Raw genomic sequence first — 17,960 nt, forward strand, 5'->3', positions numbered from 1 at the left:
TTTTGAATCAATTTTAGAGCAGAGCTCAAGAGAATAAGAGTTAAATATTAGTATTTATTTGATTACAAAGTCAAACAGCTGAACAGGGCACCAAGACGCAACTTTTTCGAACATGCTTAAAGCTAAAACATGGTTACACAGGAAAAAGATTACGGTGATATGAACTGTGGATATACAACAAGAGTGACACAGAAATAAGATCGGTGTTTGTGGTTGGAAGTGTAGAAACTCTGACATGAGGATACCAGAGGTCTTGCCTATCTTCTGAAAAATCTAAATGTACCTGTTCTTCACAGGAAATAAAATGTTTTATCTTCTCAGTGGTGCTCTTAAAACATTCGTAAAAATAATCTTGTCAGGAGAAGACATACACACAGAAAAAAAGAACAATAAGAAGACCTGTATTGTCTTGTTACTGTTGAAGGTAAGATCAGCAAATCGCCATTTGTTTCCCTGTGTGCCACTCCTCATCCACACAAGAGTCTCTGGTTCACCAGGATGCTTAACAATAAACTTCAGTGTACCTGAAAATAGGAACACACAAACAGAACTTGTCCATTAAGGGGAATAGGCTGAGAAAAACAGACCTATTAAATACGTATCTTAGAAAATGCAGTAAATATTGTTTTTGCTTTTTTTTTGCATGTACATTTAATTTGATCTGGAAGGGCTGTATGGACAATGAGGGCACGTACCTATGCTGTTGCCAAATATGTGGTACCAGAAGCTCACACATATTTGACCTGCAGGTTGAGGGAGGCTGACGAGTCTGGCTGCTGAGGAGATGTTTAGATTGTATTTGGCTTTTATGAGCATGTAGTAGCCTGTGGAAGACAAATAAAAAGAAACTACTAAGGCAGAAGCTAACGGAATAAGAATAAACACAGAATCCTAATATGGGTGATTATTTATTATGCACAGCAAATGCTGCAGGGGCTGCAACTGGTAACTGCCCTGAACCCACATAACTGTGAGTCTTATAGAGTGACTAAGAATTAAAATAGAGTTTTAAAGCCTTTATTCTTATTTGTTTTTATTATGCTTACCCCAATATAACTGTTTCCACAAAGTAAAAACTGAATTCCTAGAATTAGAAACACTCACCCTCCCTATTAAGGTCTAGCCAGAACTTGTTCTTCCTTTCCCAAGAAATGCTTGCAGTCTTGTCATGGTACCATGAGCAGCTGTCATTTTCAAAATCACATGAGAGCTGGTCTGATCCAGTGGGGACATCGGCCTCGCCACAGTTTTCAAATCTGACATCGTCCAGCATAATTTCATTGGGCCCAATAATGGACGCTTTGAAGGAAAAGAGCAGCTGTAGAAACAAAAGTGTTTTACTCTCCATTTGTTCTGAAAAGGATTTAGTTTTTTTTAACACTAAACTTTTTCTTGAGAATAACGGTTTGCAATGACATTTAACTTATGGACAGAAAACCCCGAAAACATCATGGCTCCGTGCAGCCACTGGCTATCTCCAGCGCAGAGGTATAAAAACATAAGAACAACACCATAAATCTAAAAATCATAAATGGAAATAAATTGTTTAAGTATTAAAATGAGTTTAAATAGTTTAGCCTGACCTTAAATTGTGTTAAAATTACTATGTCTGTTGACAACCTGAAATCCTACAGGATGTTTTACTAACCTTGTATCCCCCTGGCTGATTACCAATGAAAGCTGTGGCCTTCTCCCAGCTGACTGTTTGCCTTATAGGAGGCTCCAGCAGCTCCACCTCAGCTTCGCCTCGGACCATTTTTACTTTTAAGCCTGATGATGATGAAGGCTTGCCATTAACAATGTAGAACCAGAAACTGAAAAATATGTACAGAACAATCGCACAAATCAGTCCACTGCTGCAATGAGGGTATACGACAACTTCCACATCACGGATATTTATTTATTGTCAGTACCTGATCTGGCATCCTAGGGCTGCCCCGTTGACAACAGCAAACTCCAAACTCACCATCAAAAAATCTGTACATGCATGCATGACGTGTCCTGCAATTATCAGACAAAGGTTATATCTCTTAAACCAATAAAGCACTTCTACCTTGTGTGACTTCAATTAGCACTTAGCCACTGCACTGATTCACAAAGTAATGGGACAAATGGATCCTGACAGGAAGTTAATAATCACCAAGAGGGGTTCCTGTGGTGTGGTCCAGTCCAGGTATTGAAGTCATGTTTGCAATCTGCCATCTCCAATGTTGGGAGGTGTCATTCCAGCCACAGGTGTGACGCTCAAAGTCACACGAACCTTAAGGTAAAGGAGGGCAGCAGAGAAAACAATTCTTAGTGTTTTTATGATTGTTAGAGCCAACGAGTATTCAAATTCAAAGATAATGTGAGTCTGAGAGCTTCCCAGTAGTTATTTGATAAATGCATTGTGTTTGTATTTTCCGTTCTTTAATTACATTAAAAACCTTCCTATAAACCATTCTGCTGTCAATTGGTGAATAGGCTCAGCGTCTTATATTTGTCCATAGACAATACAAATTTAGAGGAAAACAAGAGTCTAGACAACTAGAGTCATTAGGAGCTGACATCTCCCCTGGCCCCTAGTAACCTGAACTCATAATGTTTTCCAAAGTGATTTAGATAGAACAGATGATTCTTTTGTATTTTTAAAGTAACTGAACTCAGAAGAATTAGATTAATATGATTGTGAAGCTTAATGCTTTTTTTTTAATGGATTTAGAGTTCTGTTCTGGAAACAAATACATAATGTGATAGCTAAAAGACTTTGCTCAGATGAACCAAAATCAAATGTTGGTATTCTTAAAACAGAATGTGTGTGGTTTGGTAACATAAGCTTAGGAAAAGTTGAGACTTCATACCACAAAATTCCTCATCAGAGCCGTCTTTACAATCCTCCTTAAAATCACAGACAAGTTCCGGAGGAAGACATTCTCCTGATGTGCAGTCGAAGTCCCCATCAGGACAAGAAGACACAGAGACCAAGAACACTGTGAAGAGAGTTTTTCTTTAGATTAAAAGAAGAGAACCTGGGGAAGGAATGTGACAATAATCTTCATTGTACATAATAGTTTATATGAGTAAAAGCTCTGGTGACTTCTTCCTCACCGTTACAACATTTGACCAGTCTGGACATGAAAGGATGAACACTAGATATAAGACACAAAGTGATACAGAAATGTGTGTGCTGTTTAGATTTGAAGACTCTTACCTGACAGAATAAACAGCTGCTTCATATTCAAAGTCCAAAGAAAAACTGCAATCCTTAATGCATTACCGTTAATCCCGGTTACCCTCCTATATCAACAGTTTCTGTCCCAGTAATTGAGAGTGAAAGTCTTTCAACATTTGAGCTACAGCCAGGAGTCATTATCGGTAGAGATCAGCTTAAAGTCCAGTGTGAACTGCATCACATTTCCGCTGCTTGTCTTTATGGCTTTACTTGAACGAAGCACCGCTTAAGATTACAAGAATGACCTAATGTAAAAAAAAAACTCAGCTAATCCAGAATTTATTGTCTCCTGTTGTAAATAGAAGCACGTAAAAACTGTGGGGAGATGGTTAAGTGAGAAATGAGGTTTACAGGGGGGAGTTAGTTTAGATTGTAATTTAGGTGTGTGTCCATCAGAAATATGAAAGGTGCAAAAGCTGTCTGTGTATCACATATACACACTTAACTGCATCTTATCTGACATTCCAGCTCCAGTATAAAAGCACCAGGAAAATTCAGATTCCATTTTCATAGTCTCAGCTCGTGGTGTAAATGTTTTCCAGGCACAGGGTTCAAAAGGTTGGTACTTAAACTTTGAACTAATCATGCCGGTGTTTTATGTGTAACAGAGCAATAGAGCAATCTCACCTCTCATTCATTATAAAGGATAACCAATCCTATCCACCACCTGTCCTCTAGATGGAGGATGTGCACATTTATGAATAGAAGTATTTATATGCACCATTATACCCACATAATACTTTTTACATCCCCCCTCAGTAGACATCGGCTTCCCATACTCCCAGCTGGTGAAGCTGACTGCAGAGTGGTCGCTCCAGTCAAGCAGCCCCTCTGTCGTCCTGTCATTCAGTCCAATCCAAAGCTCGTCGTTGGATTCTGTAATTGTGATGCCACTCATTAGCTTAAAGCGATCCCTAACCCCTCACCCTAACCTTAACCATCACAATAAAATGCTTGGCCCTAACTCTAAACTGAACCCAATTCTAACCCTGACCATAAAACTAAGTCTTAACCCTCAAACAATCCATTGCATCTGTGAGGACTCTGCAAAATGTTCTCACAAAGTCAAAATATCCTCACAATACTGGTGTTGAACCAAAATTGGCCTTCATAACTACAGATAGACATGCGCGCACAAACACAAGCACACACAAACATGACAACAGTGCAAACCAACACCAACAATGCTTTATTATTATGTACTAGTGTATTCTCTTCCTGTATAAGAGCCGTCTTTGCAGTCGCTAATTTTTATATTTCGGCACAGACCTCTTAAGCAAAAAGGAGAATAACCAAAGAGGAAGTGAGAATACAAAATGCTATGATAGATGTTAAGGAAGAGTTGGAGAACAAACCTCAACATCTGAAAGCCTCTGCCCCAAAACAGGATATTGTGTTGCTACACTCAGGATGGACAAAATGTTCCTAATCAGCAACAATGAAATATCACTCTACTAACCTAGTCTCATAATCCCACAACTAACCAGTGAATGCTTACACCGACAATAGAACATTTATATGTTATCACTCACACTTTTTGTCTCTTTATGTGATTGTAGTTCCTCCTCAATAACACATTTGTATGACAGTTTCATTCATGTTTTGAAATATAATTGAATTCTGGACACAAACGCACACAGGGTAACAAAAACTGAAAATGTGTTCTTTGCAATAAAGGGGTTTTGTGATGAAAATCAAAAATACAAAGTAGAAAAGAGATCTTGACAAAATAAATTCTTCTTCTTTGTTCGGTTTGTAGGCAGGTTCACCAACGTCAAGGTGCATTACCGCCATCTACTGTGTCTTCTTCTGCAGATATTTCTCGATTGTCCTACTTTTACAGCATAAATTTCGAGGAGTAGAAAACGTGTATTTCCACGGACTGTGTGGCTCAACTGTGGTTAGAGCTCATAATCATGCAACGATAGATTCAAAGAGACAAGACGACCAAGAGAAACAATTCAATGCAGTTGTAGTATTCGCCGAAAGCTTTAAGTTATAAAAGTCTGTACAGACATGTATCACTTAAAGCCAATTCTTACTACGGATCTCTTCAAAACGTCTTTCTTCCTTCTCCACTGGACAGGAAGTGAATGGGGCCACTTGTTGTCCTTTCTGGAGTGTGACATCTGTGCGAGAAAAAAACAAGTGAATGTGTGTACGTTGCCCCTACTTCCCTCCCAACCCTCCACCCCTTTTTTTTCACTAGTAGCAAAATGTTGAAATGTGCCAATCAGAAACATGACACTTACTCAATGAAAAGGGTGTGCTATTAAGATTCCCTCCTTTTCATGGTCAACCTCATTAGTCCTCTGCTTGCAACGCGTGGACGATGTCTGCTGCTGTGAGACTTACCAGAAGAATGCTCACCCCAAGGATAACGCTAGGAGCCTTCGTGCTCTTCGTTCTAACATCCCACTGTTCATCAACAAACGGTACAGTATGAACTCGATATTGATTATTCTGCATTTTTGGTTGGAAACATTCAAGAACAAAATCGGGTTGATGATAAATTGATATCTTCTATGAGACCTTTGTTTTAATTTGTATTTAGGATGCTAAAACTGCAGTGACAGACTGGTTTGTTTCAAGGAGGCTGTGAATACAACTGTAGTCTGTCAAAGTTTAACAGGAAGCATGTTTTTAAAGAGAGAAGCTTCAATATCTATCTTTCTGTGTTCAGAAATTCTTTTAGATTTATTACAAGGCAAGTTTGAAATACAAAAAACATATAAACCTATGCATGTGATGCATGCTGGTCCAAATATGATGGTGTGGAGCATAATTTTAACTGATTTTATTCAACTTTATAAGTGTATACTCTCCACAGATGCCCCATTCGCCCTCACCAACAAGGCCACTGGGTTTTGCCTGTTGAAAAAATTTACCCGTTGCCTTGATGTCCGCTGGACGACCGGTAATCGGCTTTTCGCTCCCACGACCAAAAAGTGCCTGGGAGCGCAGGGTAAAAGTGTGGGGAGCGAAGTGAGCCTCTACGACTGTGACGACAAAACCGACCTCCAGAAGTGGGAATGCAAGAATAACACACTGATCGCCCTGAAAGGCAAAGAGCTCTACATTGAAGTCAAAGCCGACGAATCCATTGCTCTCTCCAAAACGGTTGGGCCTAATAACCTCTTCACAATCCAGGGGACATCCAGTGGTGCCTGCTCAAGAACATACAGAGGTATAGTATGGAAACCACTGCTTTGGAGGGAACTAGTATTGTATAGCCATGACAGTGAAGACAACGGTTTAAATTTGCTCATATGATTCTGTTTGGCTGCAATAGGCCCCCATGGGCAGATTATTACTGGACTTATCAAATAACTAATCACAACACGTATTGATTCATACAGAACTGTTTAGATTTAATCAAGCACAACAATTTATCAAGATCCTTGACATTAAACTTTGTCTGTGGATGTCTGGAGTAAATCAACAGTGAATGCAACAAGCATATTAATTAAGTATGTCCTCAAATAATGGCTTAACAATACACCCATGCTGAAACATTTGTGCAATTGAAGCAGATGTTATTTGACCAAAACTCAAATTTTCTCTTTTAGAACTTTATACACTTGAAGGAAATGCGTTTGGCAAAGTCTGCATGTTTCCCTTCCTGTACAAGGACCGGTGGTTTGGGGATTGCACCACGTACGACTCCTCAACAAAGCGACTTTGGTGTTCAGTTGAAACTAAATATGAACATGAGCAGTGGGGATACTGCCCGACTTCCGGTGAGTACTGTTTTCAGGACCCAAATCTTGCGACAGTGAGTAGGAAGGAATGAATGAGTCTTGTATATGTAAGCATTATATGCATCTTTAGGAAGACTATTCTTAACTCACCACTTTGTTAGACCCCTAACCCAATTCTACATAAATGTTTTGGTTGCTTTTGGATGATTCATTTAAATGTTAGACTAACTATAGCTTGTCGTTTGCCATATTTCTGTATCAATCCTCAGTCAAGGACAACTGGGCGAAAAACCTGGTAACAGGATCATATTACCAGCTCAACACTCAGTCAGCTCTAACATGGCCGCAGGCTCAGGTCAGCTGCAAACAACAGGGCGCCACCCTGGTCAGTGTCTCAGATCCCAATGAACAGGCTTTTATCTCAGGTAAGGTGCCACTTGGTGGATTTTTACTGTTACTGAAACAGATACTAAGGGGTTTGTCTGCTTACACGCAAACCACATATTCTGGTGTAAATAGAAATGTCTGTTAAATTAAAGAACCCTTGATCATTACATTGTGTTGGAAATACTTATTTCTAAAGCCTGAAACAAATAAAATGATATTATTCAACCGGATAAAAGAGACACGGTTCGCAGGCCTGTGATGGTTTGAGTTTGATTTCTGTCTTTTTGTGAATTTTTTATTACGCAACAAAAAAAGGAACCGTGTGAAAAAGAGGAACAATTTCTTTACCCTGTCTATTTCCTTTCCGTCGTTCCTCTCTACCACACACAGCACTGGTAGGATCTGGGAAATATAAACTCTGGATCGGGGTGGTTCTGGACCCAGAGCACGGCTGGCAGTGGTCCAATGGGAAGCCTTTCCGCTACTTGAGATGGAGTGAAGGTAAGTCTTGCAGGAAATCAGTTATCTAATAACATATTTCAGTGAGGATACAAGCAAAGCATCAGTGATTTGATATAATGTATCTGAATGTCCACTACTCTGCAGAAGCAACCTCAAGTTAAACCATCATCTCTTTTTTTCCTTCTGAAGGAAACCCACTTCATAATCCAGGACACAACTGTGGATTTCTTGAAACTGTCGGGCAGCACTTGTGGCAAAGTTCATCCTGTGTGAAGAGACTGGGCTATGTCTGCTACAAAGACATGGTCCCACCCACTCCCCCCCAAAGTACACAAGAATATTCATCCCTCCTCTGGCTACTGGCATTTTGTTGTGACAAGCTCACTGTACAAGATCAGTCATTCAATCCCTCATATTTGTATTCTATCTATGTTCTTTTTTATCATCAGTTGAGCAAGGATTTTGTGCAAGCCCATGGATTCCCTACAGTGGTCACTGCTTCCTCCTTCAGCGCTCTTTACAAACGTGGTCAGATGCACAGAGAGAGTGCCGCAAAGAGCGAGGAGACTTGGTCAGCATCCGCAACGTGGAGGACCAAAGCTTTGTCATCTCTCAACTTGGATTTGGTAAGTGAGGAGGCCACGGGTATGAAGACAGTCCAATGTTCTCAAACAATCAAGATTGTGCGAGTCTATTTTTTGCTGTGGGATGATTTAAACAAATAATAATCAAATACGATGTAAAAAGCATATACAACTCTTTGATGTCCATGTCTATAGCATCCGACGACGAGCTTTGGATTGGACTGAATGACAGGACGACAGAGGGGCTGTTTGACTGGAGCGACCACTCTGCAGTCAGCTTTACCAGCTGGGAGTATGGGAAACCGATGTCTACTGAGACAGAGGACTGTGTTCTCATCAAGGGGGAGGTAAAAAGCATTATGTGGGTATAATGCTGCATATAAATCCTTGTATTCATAAATGTGTTCATGAACACATCATACATGGGGGACGTGTCAGCTCAAATCATAATTTCTACTTATCCGGTTTGCACCCAAAAAATCTAAACATTTATGTATGAGGCTTAAACGTTTGGATATTATCTACCCAGTAAATCTAAAAAGTATTTATGTTTTAGTGGTGCTTTCTTCTTTCAGAATGGGAACTGGGCCGATCGCTCGTGTGATGAGAAACACGGCTTCATCTGTATGAAGCAGAGTGAAACTGAGCCCACTGGAAAAGAACTAGATCTGGACATAGGCTGCAAAGCGGTGAGTGAAGTTTACATGCTACATGAAAAAGCATGTGGCTAAAGAGGGTGTGTGTTTAAGACTCAAACTGAAATGTAAAAAGTATCTATATATATATATATATATATATGTATGCAGAATTTACAGATTTACAGATAATATAGCCGATTAAAATAAAGTAACCTTTGAACAACTTAAGAATGTATTAAAACACCTGGACTGCAGATCAATGTCTTTAACAACAGAATTGATATACAGCCCTTGAACACAGTTTGATCCAAGCTCGATTTCCAACAGGGTTGGAAAAGACATGGTTCCTACTGCTACTTTGTCGGAGCTGAGACCAAGACCTTTGATGAAGCCAAAGATGGCTGCAAGAGCTCAGACTCCTACTTAGCTGATGTTTCAAATGGGTAGGACATTTTCTTCATGTGATGCTAGTGCAATCAAGTGTTTTTGCTTCAAACAATTCAATAAACGTGTAAATATTTCCAGGGTGGATAATGCCTTCCTTGTGAGCTTGGTGGGGTTGAGACCAGAGAAATACTTCTGGCTTGGGCTCTCGAACCAGAAGGACCTTGATGAGTTTGTGTGGACCAACAGAGACTCTGTGTTGTTTACACACTGGAACGCCGAGATGCCAGGTATGAACAAATATGAAACCCATCTTAAGTCAGTAGAGAAGAGCGGCAAACGCCATAATTTTATAATTAGATCATGTTTCAATCAAACACTCAAGGTTACCGACAGGGTTGTGTTGCAATGACAACTGGGATTTTGGCTGGACTCTGGGATCTGCTGCCCTGCACCAACCAGGAAAAATACATCTGCAAACACCTGGCCGAGGGGGCAGTTGTAACCGCCCCACCTCCCACTCAAACTGCTCTTCAGTGTGCTGAAGGTTGGACACGAGTGGGCACAAGAAACGTCTGCGCTAAGGTACATCAACAGCCAAATACAAAATTCAGGCTACGTTAGAGAAGTCAAATGAGGATCCAACAATTACAAATCCTCCACGATATTACTGTCCTTATCTGGCCGACTTAATTTCAAACCTACACCTCTTGTCTTGAAGTTTTTTACAGGGCCCCGGGCACTTGAGAAGACATGGTTTGAGGCCAAGGATTACTGTCGGGCCATTGGAGGAGATCTGCTCAGCATCCACAGCACAGCGGAGCTACTAGTGGCACGGTATGAGTCGACTAAATACAATTCGAACCCGATGATGAACACAACCCTGATATCCAAAGCATTATTTCAGCAGTGAATGTCAGCCTTTGTGAAATGTTAGATGGTCAGATTATTGATGTGTGTTTTTTCAATCGTACTGTAGCCATGGAAAGGCCTGGATTGGGCTTCATGTTCCTGACACAAGCACCGGTTATACATGGAGCGATGGATCTCCGGTTAGTTTTACAACTAATTTCATAACTCAAACATATCTCAGCATTTTTTCTGTACATGTATTTTATTCTTATTTACTATGAGTATATTATTTTTTGTTTTGTTTTGTTCACAGTTAAACTTCCAGCACTGGCAAGAAGGAGAGCCTAACAACTTTAATAATGCAGAATCATGTGCTGAATTCGTAATTCAACACTGGGATGAGTCCGGGTCCTGGAATGATGTGAACTGTGAGAGTTACAATGACTGGCTGTGCCAGATCCGCGCAGGTACAGTAGAGAAAGAATATGAACTAAATGCTTATACTTCGTCTCTTCTGAAGAGAAATTAATCGTAAACTTTTGCCTTCGCCCATTCTATAAGCTTCCCCCATGCTACATATTTCATGAACTCAAACATGTTAAAGAAAGGAATCAACAACCCCAAAAATAAACATACAATTAACCTAATACCTCTCTGGCAAGTGTTGTTCAAAAGTAAACATTATTATATTTGTAAAAAAAAGAATTTATGGCAGAGCTGTTTGGAATGTAGACATTTTTTACTATTGCTATACTAAACCAGATCAAACCATGGGGAACCAAAGTGACAATCCAATCCCCAATTTCTGCTAATGCTGCTGTCATGAGCTCCATTCCCCCACAGTGCGAGATCGCACAGCAAGTGTCATATTGAATATTAATAAGTGCTGTTAGTAGTAGGAATGTTTGCTTTGTTAGCTTTGTTTTAGCTTTATTGTGATTGACATTGACAGCTGTTTGTGTCTGTGCAGGAGTGACTCCAAAACCCCCTCCGAACGCCACCACAGTGGGTAAGTTGACATCGTAAAGCCACAGATCCACAAAACATGTCACATGAACACTTTTTAAGTAATTCTGGCTAGTAGCACAGCAATTCCTACAGTTGACTGTAGGTGTTAGTCTGGTCTAAGTATTCTTTCATAAAACCTTTTTAGATATAGATTACTTAAAGCGATACTGTACGTGGCTTGCATTTTGAATTGCTGCAATGTTTCCTGTTAATAGCAGGCGATTTAGATGCTGGACAGAAAAAAAATTCTGTCTCTAGTTTTTAATAACATTAGAAATATGCATTTTTATGTTGTGTACATACAGTAGGAAGGTTAATTATTTGTTATAGAGTGAGGAGGCCAAAAAAAAAAGGTTCAATGTTTCTTGCAGATTACAACACCACTTCAGATGGATGGCTTTTGTGGAGAGGGAGTCAGTATTTCCTCAACAAATTGTCAATGCCCATGGAAGAGGCTCGTCACTACTGTAAGCAGAGGCATGGCGACTTGGTATCTATCAGCACTAGAGAGGAAAACATCTTCTTATGGAAACAGGTCAGTATTTTGTCTGTTTGGTAAACAGCACTCAAATTTGGCATTTAATAACAAGATTTTTTTCTTTTATTAAAGCTTCCATGTATTTCTGTGTTTGCTTTCACAGATATCCAGAGGCTATTTGCAATTTTATATTGGTATGTCTGTGGATCTTGACGGGTCATTTTGGTGAGTATTAATGAACCAAGACAAAAATCTTGGGCCTCCATGTAATTTTCAAGGATTAAAGTCACAGTAACATTAAAGCATGTGCATCCTTAGCTTCAGTGAGGTAACGTGATATTTACATAAATGGGGTTTATGGATTAAAAAAGATCTGGTGTCAGGTGATTGTTTACATGAGTACAGAATACATTTTTGTGTGTGCTTAAAGGTGGATGGATGGCACTTCCCTGTCAGTGCAACAATGGGATGAAAATCAACCTACTGCTGATGCCTTTGATGAGAACTGTGTATCTATGACTTATTATACGGGTGAGTATACCAAAACAGCTTCAGAGCAAATAACAAATAAAAGGAAGTCAAATTTAAGGTGTCATAGTATATGAATGAAATAAATAAATGACGAGTAAAATGTTACTGGTGAAATGTGTCTCATTGTATCTCTGCTGTGCTCACAGGTTTCTGGCGTTCCATCAATTGTGGCCAAGAGCACATGTCCATTTGTAAACGAGGAGGCTCAGCGCCTGCCAACACTACCGTGGCCCCCACGGTTCCTCCTGTAGGCGGCTGCCCCATTAGGTGGATTAAATTTGACTCGAAGGTTAGAAATCACTGTCAGCCTTAATAGAGTTTGATTGTGGAAAAAAAAATGCAGACGCTTAATCAAAAAAATCATAGCGCTTGGTTGTCGAGGGACAAAAATGTCTTCATTTGTTGTCTGCAGTGTTATAGCATCAATAGCCGGAGCATCAACTGGGAAGAAGCAAGAAAACACTGCATAACCATTGGAGGAAATTTGGTCTCTATTCCTACGAGACGAGTGCAAGGTTTGGTTAATTTCTGTTTATGTATTTGTGATGATCACAATCATATACAATTAAGTGTACAATAGCAAGTCTATGCTAGAAAAAGGATCTTGACTTGTACTGTTAATTAATCATATTCCAGCAAAAAAAATTTATTGTACCCTTCTATTAGGAGTGCTAACCCTACCCAATTGTCAGCTAACCCTAACCTGGCATCTAACTCTGACTGGAAAACAGAAACCTTACCTAACTTCTATCTTTCTTCTTTCAGCATTTCTAATCACTACAATGGCTACAATAGCATCTGCAGATCTGTGGATAGGTTTGAATAGTAAAAGACAGGAGGGATTTTACTGGACGGATGGAAAGCCAAGGCGATACACCAACTGGGGATATGCTGTAAGTATATGTAAAACTGTCATGTACATTACCAGCTATAAATCCTATGTCTCTCTTAACTACAGTGGCTTAACTTCTCATGTTGCTGCAATGATGAAGAAATGGGCTTGAGGGTTTGTCACTGCATCTTTACAGTTTTGTGTGTTTAATGTGAACAATTGAAACAAGAAGCCCATTTTTAAACAGAGATGGGATTGAAGTTTAGTATTGATGTACTTGACAAATTAAGTGTTTTTAACAGCATGCTAATGTATTAATTTAAAAAAAATTCTCCTGTAGAAACATCTACGTCGTCCTGGGACCTTTTATCAAAGATGGAATGAGGTAACATTTCAAGTACCAAAAAACACTAACTTAAAATGTTCATGTTGGAGTGAAATAAAATTGACATTTTTAAAACTCATCTGTACTCTACCAGGAAAACTGCGTTGTGATGAACAACAATCCTTCCATTGGCACAGGGAAATGGTTGATTAAATCTTGCAATGACTCCAATCGTTTTGTCTGTCATCGAAATCTTGGTGAGTTCATCCAGTCTGTGTTTTGAAAGTGACTATGTCCTAAAAGCTGATCATGCAACATTTTGTTTTAGAATAGTATATTACATTGAGGCCCCAAGTGCAAATGCTATACAGACCCTTTCGTCCCCAAAAGTCAAGGTTTACTTTAGTTGCAGCCCATGTATTAAGAGTAAGATTTAGAAACATTGTTTTGGAAATTGTTAGCAGTAATATAAAGACAAGTTTTGTAAATAATTGGCAAAGTTCTTATGTGAAAGAATAAGCTAATCGCTTAATTTCTGTCTTGCTCTCTACAGACCCAAATAGCCCGTCTAAACCAGAACCAGTGGTTCCTAGCATCTACGTAGCTCTGGGAAACGACAGCATCAAGGCTGTGACTCAAAATCTGACCTGGGACGATGCTCAGAGACATTGTGAAGATGATAAAGCCAACCTGGTTAACCTGCGAAATGAATGGACACAGGCCTATGTTGAACTGCTGGCTATGAATCTCAAAGCTCCTCTTTGGATTGGACTGAACAAGCAGCAGGTAAAATGCTGCAAATGTCTAAAATGTCTGTACTATTGCACAAAAACTCTCAGTTCCAGTGAAATCATACCTTAAAAACATCTTCTAGTAATATAACTTGAGCTACATTGCAGATTTGATTAAGCAAGATTTTTGGCTTCATGACAGTCGGCATAAAACCTCCACAAGACATATGACTATTCTGCTACAACAATAATATAAAACTGTACATTTGTTTAACCTGTTGCTAGTGCCTTATAGAAGTGTATTTCAAACAGCAATACAAATGTTGTTGAATGTTAGCAGCATTCTTAATAATGTGATCCACACTTGCTTTCAGACGGGGGGGTATTTTAGGTATATTGATGGCTGGCACTTGAACTTCGCCAACTGGGCTGACGAGGAACCAAGAAGGGACCAACCTTGTGTGTACTTGGACTTGGATGGAAAATGGAGGACTGCTTTTTGCAATCGGACCATGAATAGTGTGTGTATTCAGTCTACAGGTACGTGTTGACCAGACAAACATTAATTGATACAGTCCATCATTCATTCGAAGACTCAAACTGTGCAGGATTACATTGTAAATTTTGATTTACAAACTGTACAGGTAAGAATGATGTTTGCTTGTTTCTCCTATCCATTAACTGTGACTGTCATGAGGTACTGTAGACATGTTGTTGTATAACAATGATCAAGAGTTCCACTATGTGAAGTTCTTTATCGAATGTCATCACCATCTCTGTTCCTCACAGATGTGGCACCAACAGAATCAACCAAATTCCCCGGAGTTTGCCCGGAAGAGAGTGTACAGTACCACCAGAGCTTTTCCTGGCTGCCATTCAGGGGCTACTGTTATTTGTTTGTCACAGAGGAGAGTGAATGGGCAAATGCAGCCAGCAGTTGTGTACGGCATGGTAAGAGACACTCAGTTCAGAGAGAATGTCACTCTCACTAGTATAGACTGAGAAAAAGCTGCAATATTTGCCCATTAATTGCTTGAATCTGTCTCTTTTTTGTGTGAAGGTGGAGTCCTGGCTAGCATTGAAGATCCCTCTGAGCAACAGTTCCTCAAAAGCAACGTGGAAATATTTGTAGACAGCCACAGCTCGTTCTGGACCGGCCTGTATAAAACTCATAAAGGTATTAAAGATAATTTCAAACGATTCTACTAACTAAAATTAGTTTAGAAAAAATGAATTAGACAAACCAATCATGAAAAACGTTCTGCTGATCAAAGCGAGCTAAACTAGGAAGAAACCAAATTGACTGAATTGTAGCTCAAATACAATATTTTCTAAAACGTAATTTACCTCTTTTACTTGTGTTGCCTTGTGTAGCTAGCAGATACAGTTGCTTAATGATATGGATATGTTTGTGTTGCGCACAGGGACATGGATGTGGTTGGATAAAACCATCATGGACTACACCAACTGGGCTGAAGCTGAGCCCGATTCGGACTTTGGAAGTATCGGAACCTCAGATGGGACTTGGCGATCAGGTCGCAGATGGCATGATCGACCATACATCTGTAAAACTCCTAAAGGTATGATCATCACACCCACACAGTTTAAAAGAATATATTTTAATAATGACATTACCTTATTCTAGAAATTAGTACATGAAGCATTAAGTACTCAACAATACTAATAACAATAGAAAACACTAGCAAAAAGCTAATAAAAAACATATTTTAGTTTTTAGGAGATATTTGGTTTTTAGCCGATATTGGAAGATATTGCTTTCTGAGCACAGGGGATGTGTCAAGGTTACCCCGGCATTTATAGGTGCAGAGCCTCACTGCTTTGCCCATCTTAATGGAAAAAATCGACCTGGATGTAGGGGTGGAATAGATTAAAATTACAAATATTCCGTGAGAGATTCATTATGTAACCATTCCTATCCTCTTCCCCGTCAGTGATGCCCACTGATCCAGGCACAAAACCTGGTAAGTTACACATGTTTCCCCTTAATTTGTGTAGTGAGATCAATTCAAAGTAAAATTTTGTCTTGGAATGTTCGGACTGATCACTTTGGACTGAATCTGTGCAGAACCACATGAAGGTCCAGATCCTCGCAGCCGTGTCCACACAAGCTTGATTGTGGTGCTGATCATTGCCATCGCGTCTTCACTGATGGCCGTTGGATTTTTCATCTACAAGAAGTCCCCCGGTTCGTTACCCACCTTTGACAATCCACTGTACTTCAACCGGGAACGATCTCAGCCCGATGTGGTGGACACCAATAAACTGATAGAGAAAGCAGAGGAGGAAACCCCTGAGCCTATTATAGCTCTGTGATTTATCAAGTAGCATAATCTAGTGGGACATACACTGTACTGTATATCCCCGACTGATGTATTACACATTGATGCTTCTTTTATGTTTTGCTATAATTTCTTTTTTTTTACTATATACGGTCTATATTCAGTTATTTAACAGTTTGTCACTAAATGTGAGTTTCAGCTGAGTTGGCGATGTCTAACCTCATGGAACAGAATTTAGGCTCTAGGATGTCTCAATGGGAATAATTAGTATTTTACTTTTTCTTTTTTGATGTATGACTGAATGTAAAGGAATGTCACGTTATGCTTATGCCCACTAGATGCTGGTCATTGCTTTTAATTTGAAATCTCTAGACCTGTCACTGTTAAAATTAACATTAAACTTGGCAAAAAACAATAAATCTTCACTTGTTGCATTATTTCTTACTCATTTCTTATCAGGTAACCAATGAATTCACTTTGGCTAATGGTTACTGACTGGTAGTTACTAGCATTTCAATAAAACCTCCGCTAGCTCAGGTGTACAGATACAACTCAAAGACATTAACCATTAACCAAATCTGACTCACGTTATTTAAAGTCAAAGTCTATCCTTTCCTTCCTCCATTTGGCCTCCCTGTCATAAAAGCTCCTGGTGTAATTCAAGCTGTGTTGTTGACAAATCTCCTACCAGACTCCATCATTAGCATCACAGCGAGCTAAGTTAATGTTAACTCATCCGGTAATTTAGCCCAATGTGAGTTGTTAACTTTCTAAACGTTGTTGTGAGGCCATCGAAGAGTTTAGAGTTTAAGTTTAGGTCTAGGTTTAGGTTTAGGTTTAGGTTTAGGTCACCTGCGTTTCCTTCGGCCATCGACAGTCGTTGGTAAAGGTGCAGTACCGTTTTTGTCCACAAAGGCTGGCTGTGGGCACTTATTACCATGGGGGCGCTGTGTCACCCGTTTACATGAAAGGGCAGTAATATTGTTTTCCGTCCTTGGTTTGTTTTATGATTATTATTATACTGCAAAATTTGTGGTGTGAATAGTATAAATCAAGGTAGGTGCTGTTATCGTCAAGTAAATGTCATTATGGTCTGAATAATAAATGAAATAGGTGCAATTATCTTCAAATAAATGTCATTAAACACATTGTCTTTTAATACTTATTTATTTTTCTAACTCTGCCAAGCAGGCGTGGGTTTGTTGGCAGGTGCGATGTAAATCCAACCTATTATTATTATTATTTATCAAAATGTGTGGTCTGAGTATACTGTTGCAGGTGCTTTTATCTTAAAATAAAATAAAACTTAAAGGGGACATATTATGCCCATTTCACCACAGTTGATATGGCTCCTTGGGGTCTTAATGAAATGTCTGTAACATTTTTTGGTCAAAAAACCACAAGGATCATTTAAAACAGCACCCTTTTTACCCTGTCTAAAACAGCCTTCCTCAGATTGACCTGTTTTGAGTGCCCTGCCCGCCCCCCCCCTCTCACCGCCCCGCCCCCCCTCTCACCAACAACCCATCCCCCTTC

At 39.5% G+C, this 17,960-nt stretch overlaps 2 protein-coding genes across 2 annotated transcripts; one reads left to right on the forward strand and one right to left on the reverse strand.

Moving 5' to 3' along the window:
• Window positions 1–558: 558 nt before the first annotated feature.
• On the reverse strand, window positions 559–5,341 carry LOC128454516 (apical endosomal glycoprotein). Its single transcript, XM_053437928.1, has 8 exons — window positions 5,254–5,341; window positions 2,841–2,969; window positions 2,141–2,260; window positions 1,914–2,001; window positions 1,649–1,814; window positions 1,105–1,318; window positions 696–824; window positions 559–572 (listed from the first exon to the last, which is right to left on the reverse strand). Coding segments are annotated over exons 1-8 (861 nt in total). The 5' UTR covers window positions 5,255–5,341.
• A 113-nt stretch (window positions 5,342–5,454) lies between these two features.
• Window positions 5,455–16,843, forward strand: LOC128454168 (macrophage mannose receptor 1). The gene is made up of 31 exons (XM_053437446.1): window positions 5,455–5,646; window positions 6,042–6,398; window positions 6,781–6,951; window positions 7,182–7,337; window positions 7,690–7,800; window positions 7,951–8,088; window positions 8,211–8,387; window positions 8,541–8,692; window positions 8,921–9,034; window positions 9,311–9,426; window positions 9,509–9,657; window positions 9,753–9,952; window positions 10,089–10,204; window positions 10,347–10,419; window positions 10,533–10,686; window positions 11,190–11,228; window positions 11,599–11,762; window positions 11,869–11,930; window positions 12,136–12,236; window positions 12,383–12,525; window positions 12,649–12,751; window positions 13,002–13,129; window positions 13,409–13,453; window positions 13,548–13,650; window positions 13,947–14,179; window positions 14,499–14,664; window positions 14,914–15,075; window positions 15,185–15,301; window positions 15,549–15,704; window positions 16,077–16,106; window positions 16,211–16,843. Exons 1-31 carry the CDS (start codon window positions 5,544–5,546, stop codon window positions 16,456–16,458), a joined length of 4,287 nt encoding a protein of 1,428 aa, XP_053293421.1. The 5' UTR covers window positions 5,455–5,543; the 3' UTR covers window positions 16,459–16,843.
• The last annotated feature ends 1,117 nt before the right edge of the window (window positions 16,844–17,960 follow it).

This window comes from Pleuronectes platessa, chromosome 13 (genome assembly GCF_947347685.1).
Source record: "Pleuronectes platessa chromosome 13, fPlePla1.1, whole genome shotgun sequence".
Lineage (NCBI taxonomy): Eukaryota > Metazoa > Chordata > Actinopteri > Pleuronectiformes > Pleuronectidae > Pleuronectes > Pleuronectes platessa.

Coding starts and splice junctions, on each gene's coding strand:
- LOC128454516 (XM_053437928.1), bottom strand. Junction 2,002..2,140: donor CACCACAGGAACCCCTCTTG/GTGATTATTAAC, acceptor TGATAATTGCAG/GACACGTCATGCATGCATGT. Junction 1,319..1,648: donor ATCAGCCAGGGGGATACAAG/GTTAGTAAAACA, acceptor TTGTTTCTACAG/CTGCTCTTTTCCTTCAAAGC.
- LOC128454168 (XM_053437446.1), top strand. CDS start 5,544: ATGTCTGCTGCTGTGAGACTTACCAGAAGAATGCTCACCCCAAGGATA. Junction 14,665..14,913: donor TGTGTGTATTCAGTCTACAG/GTACGTGTTGAC, acceptor TGTTCCTCACAG/ATGTGGCACCAACAGAATCA. Junction 15,705..16,076: donor CATCTGTAAAACTCCTAAAG/GTATGATCATCA, acceptor CTTCCCCGTCAG/TGATGCCCACTGATCCAGGC.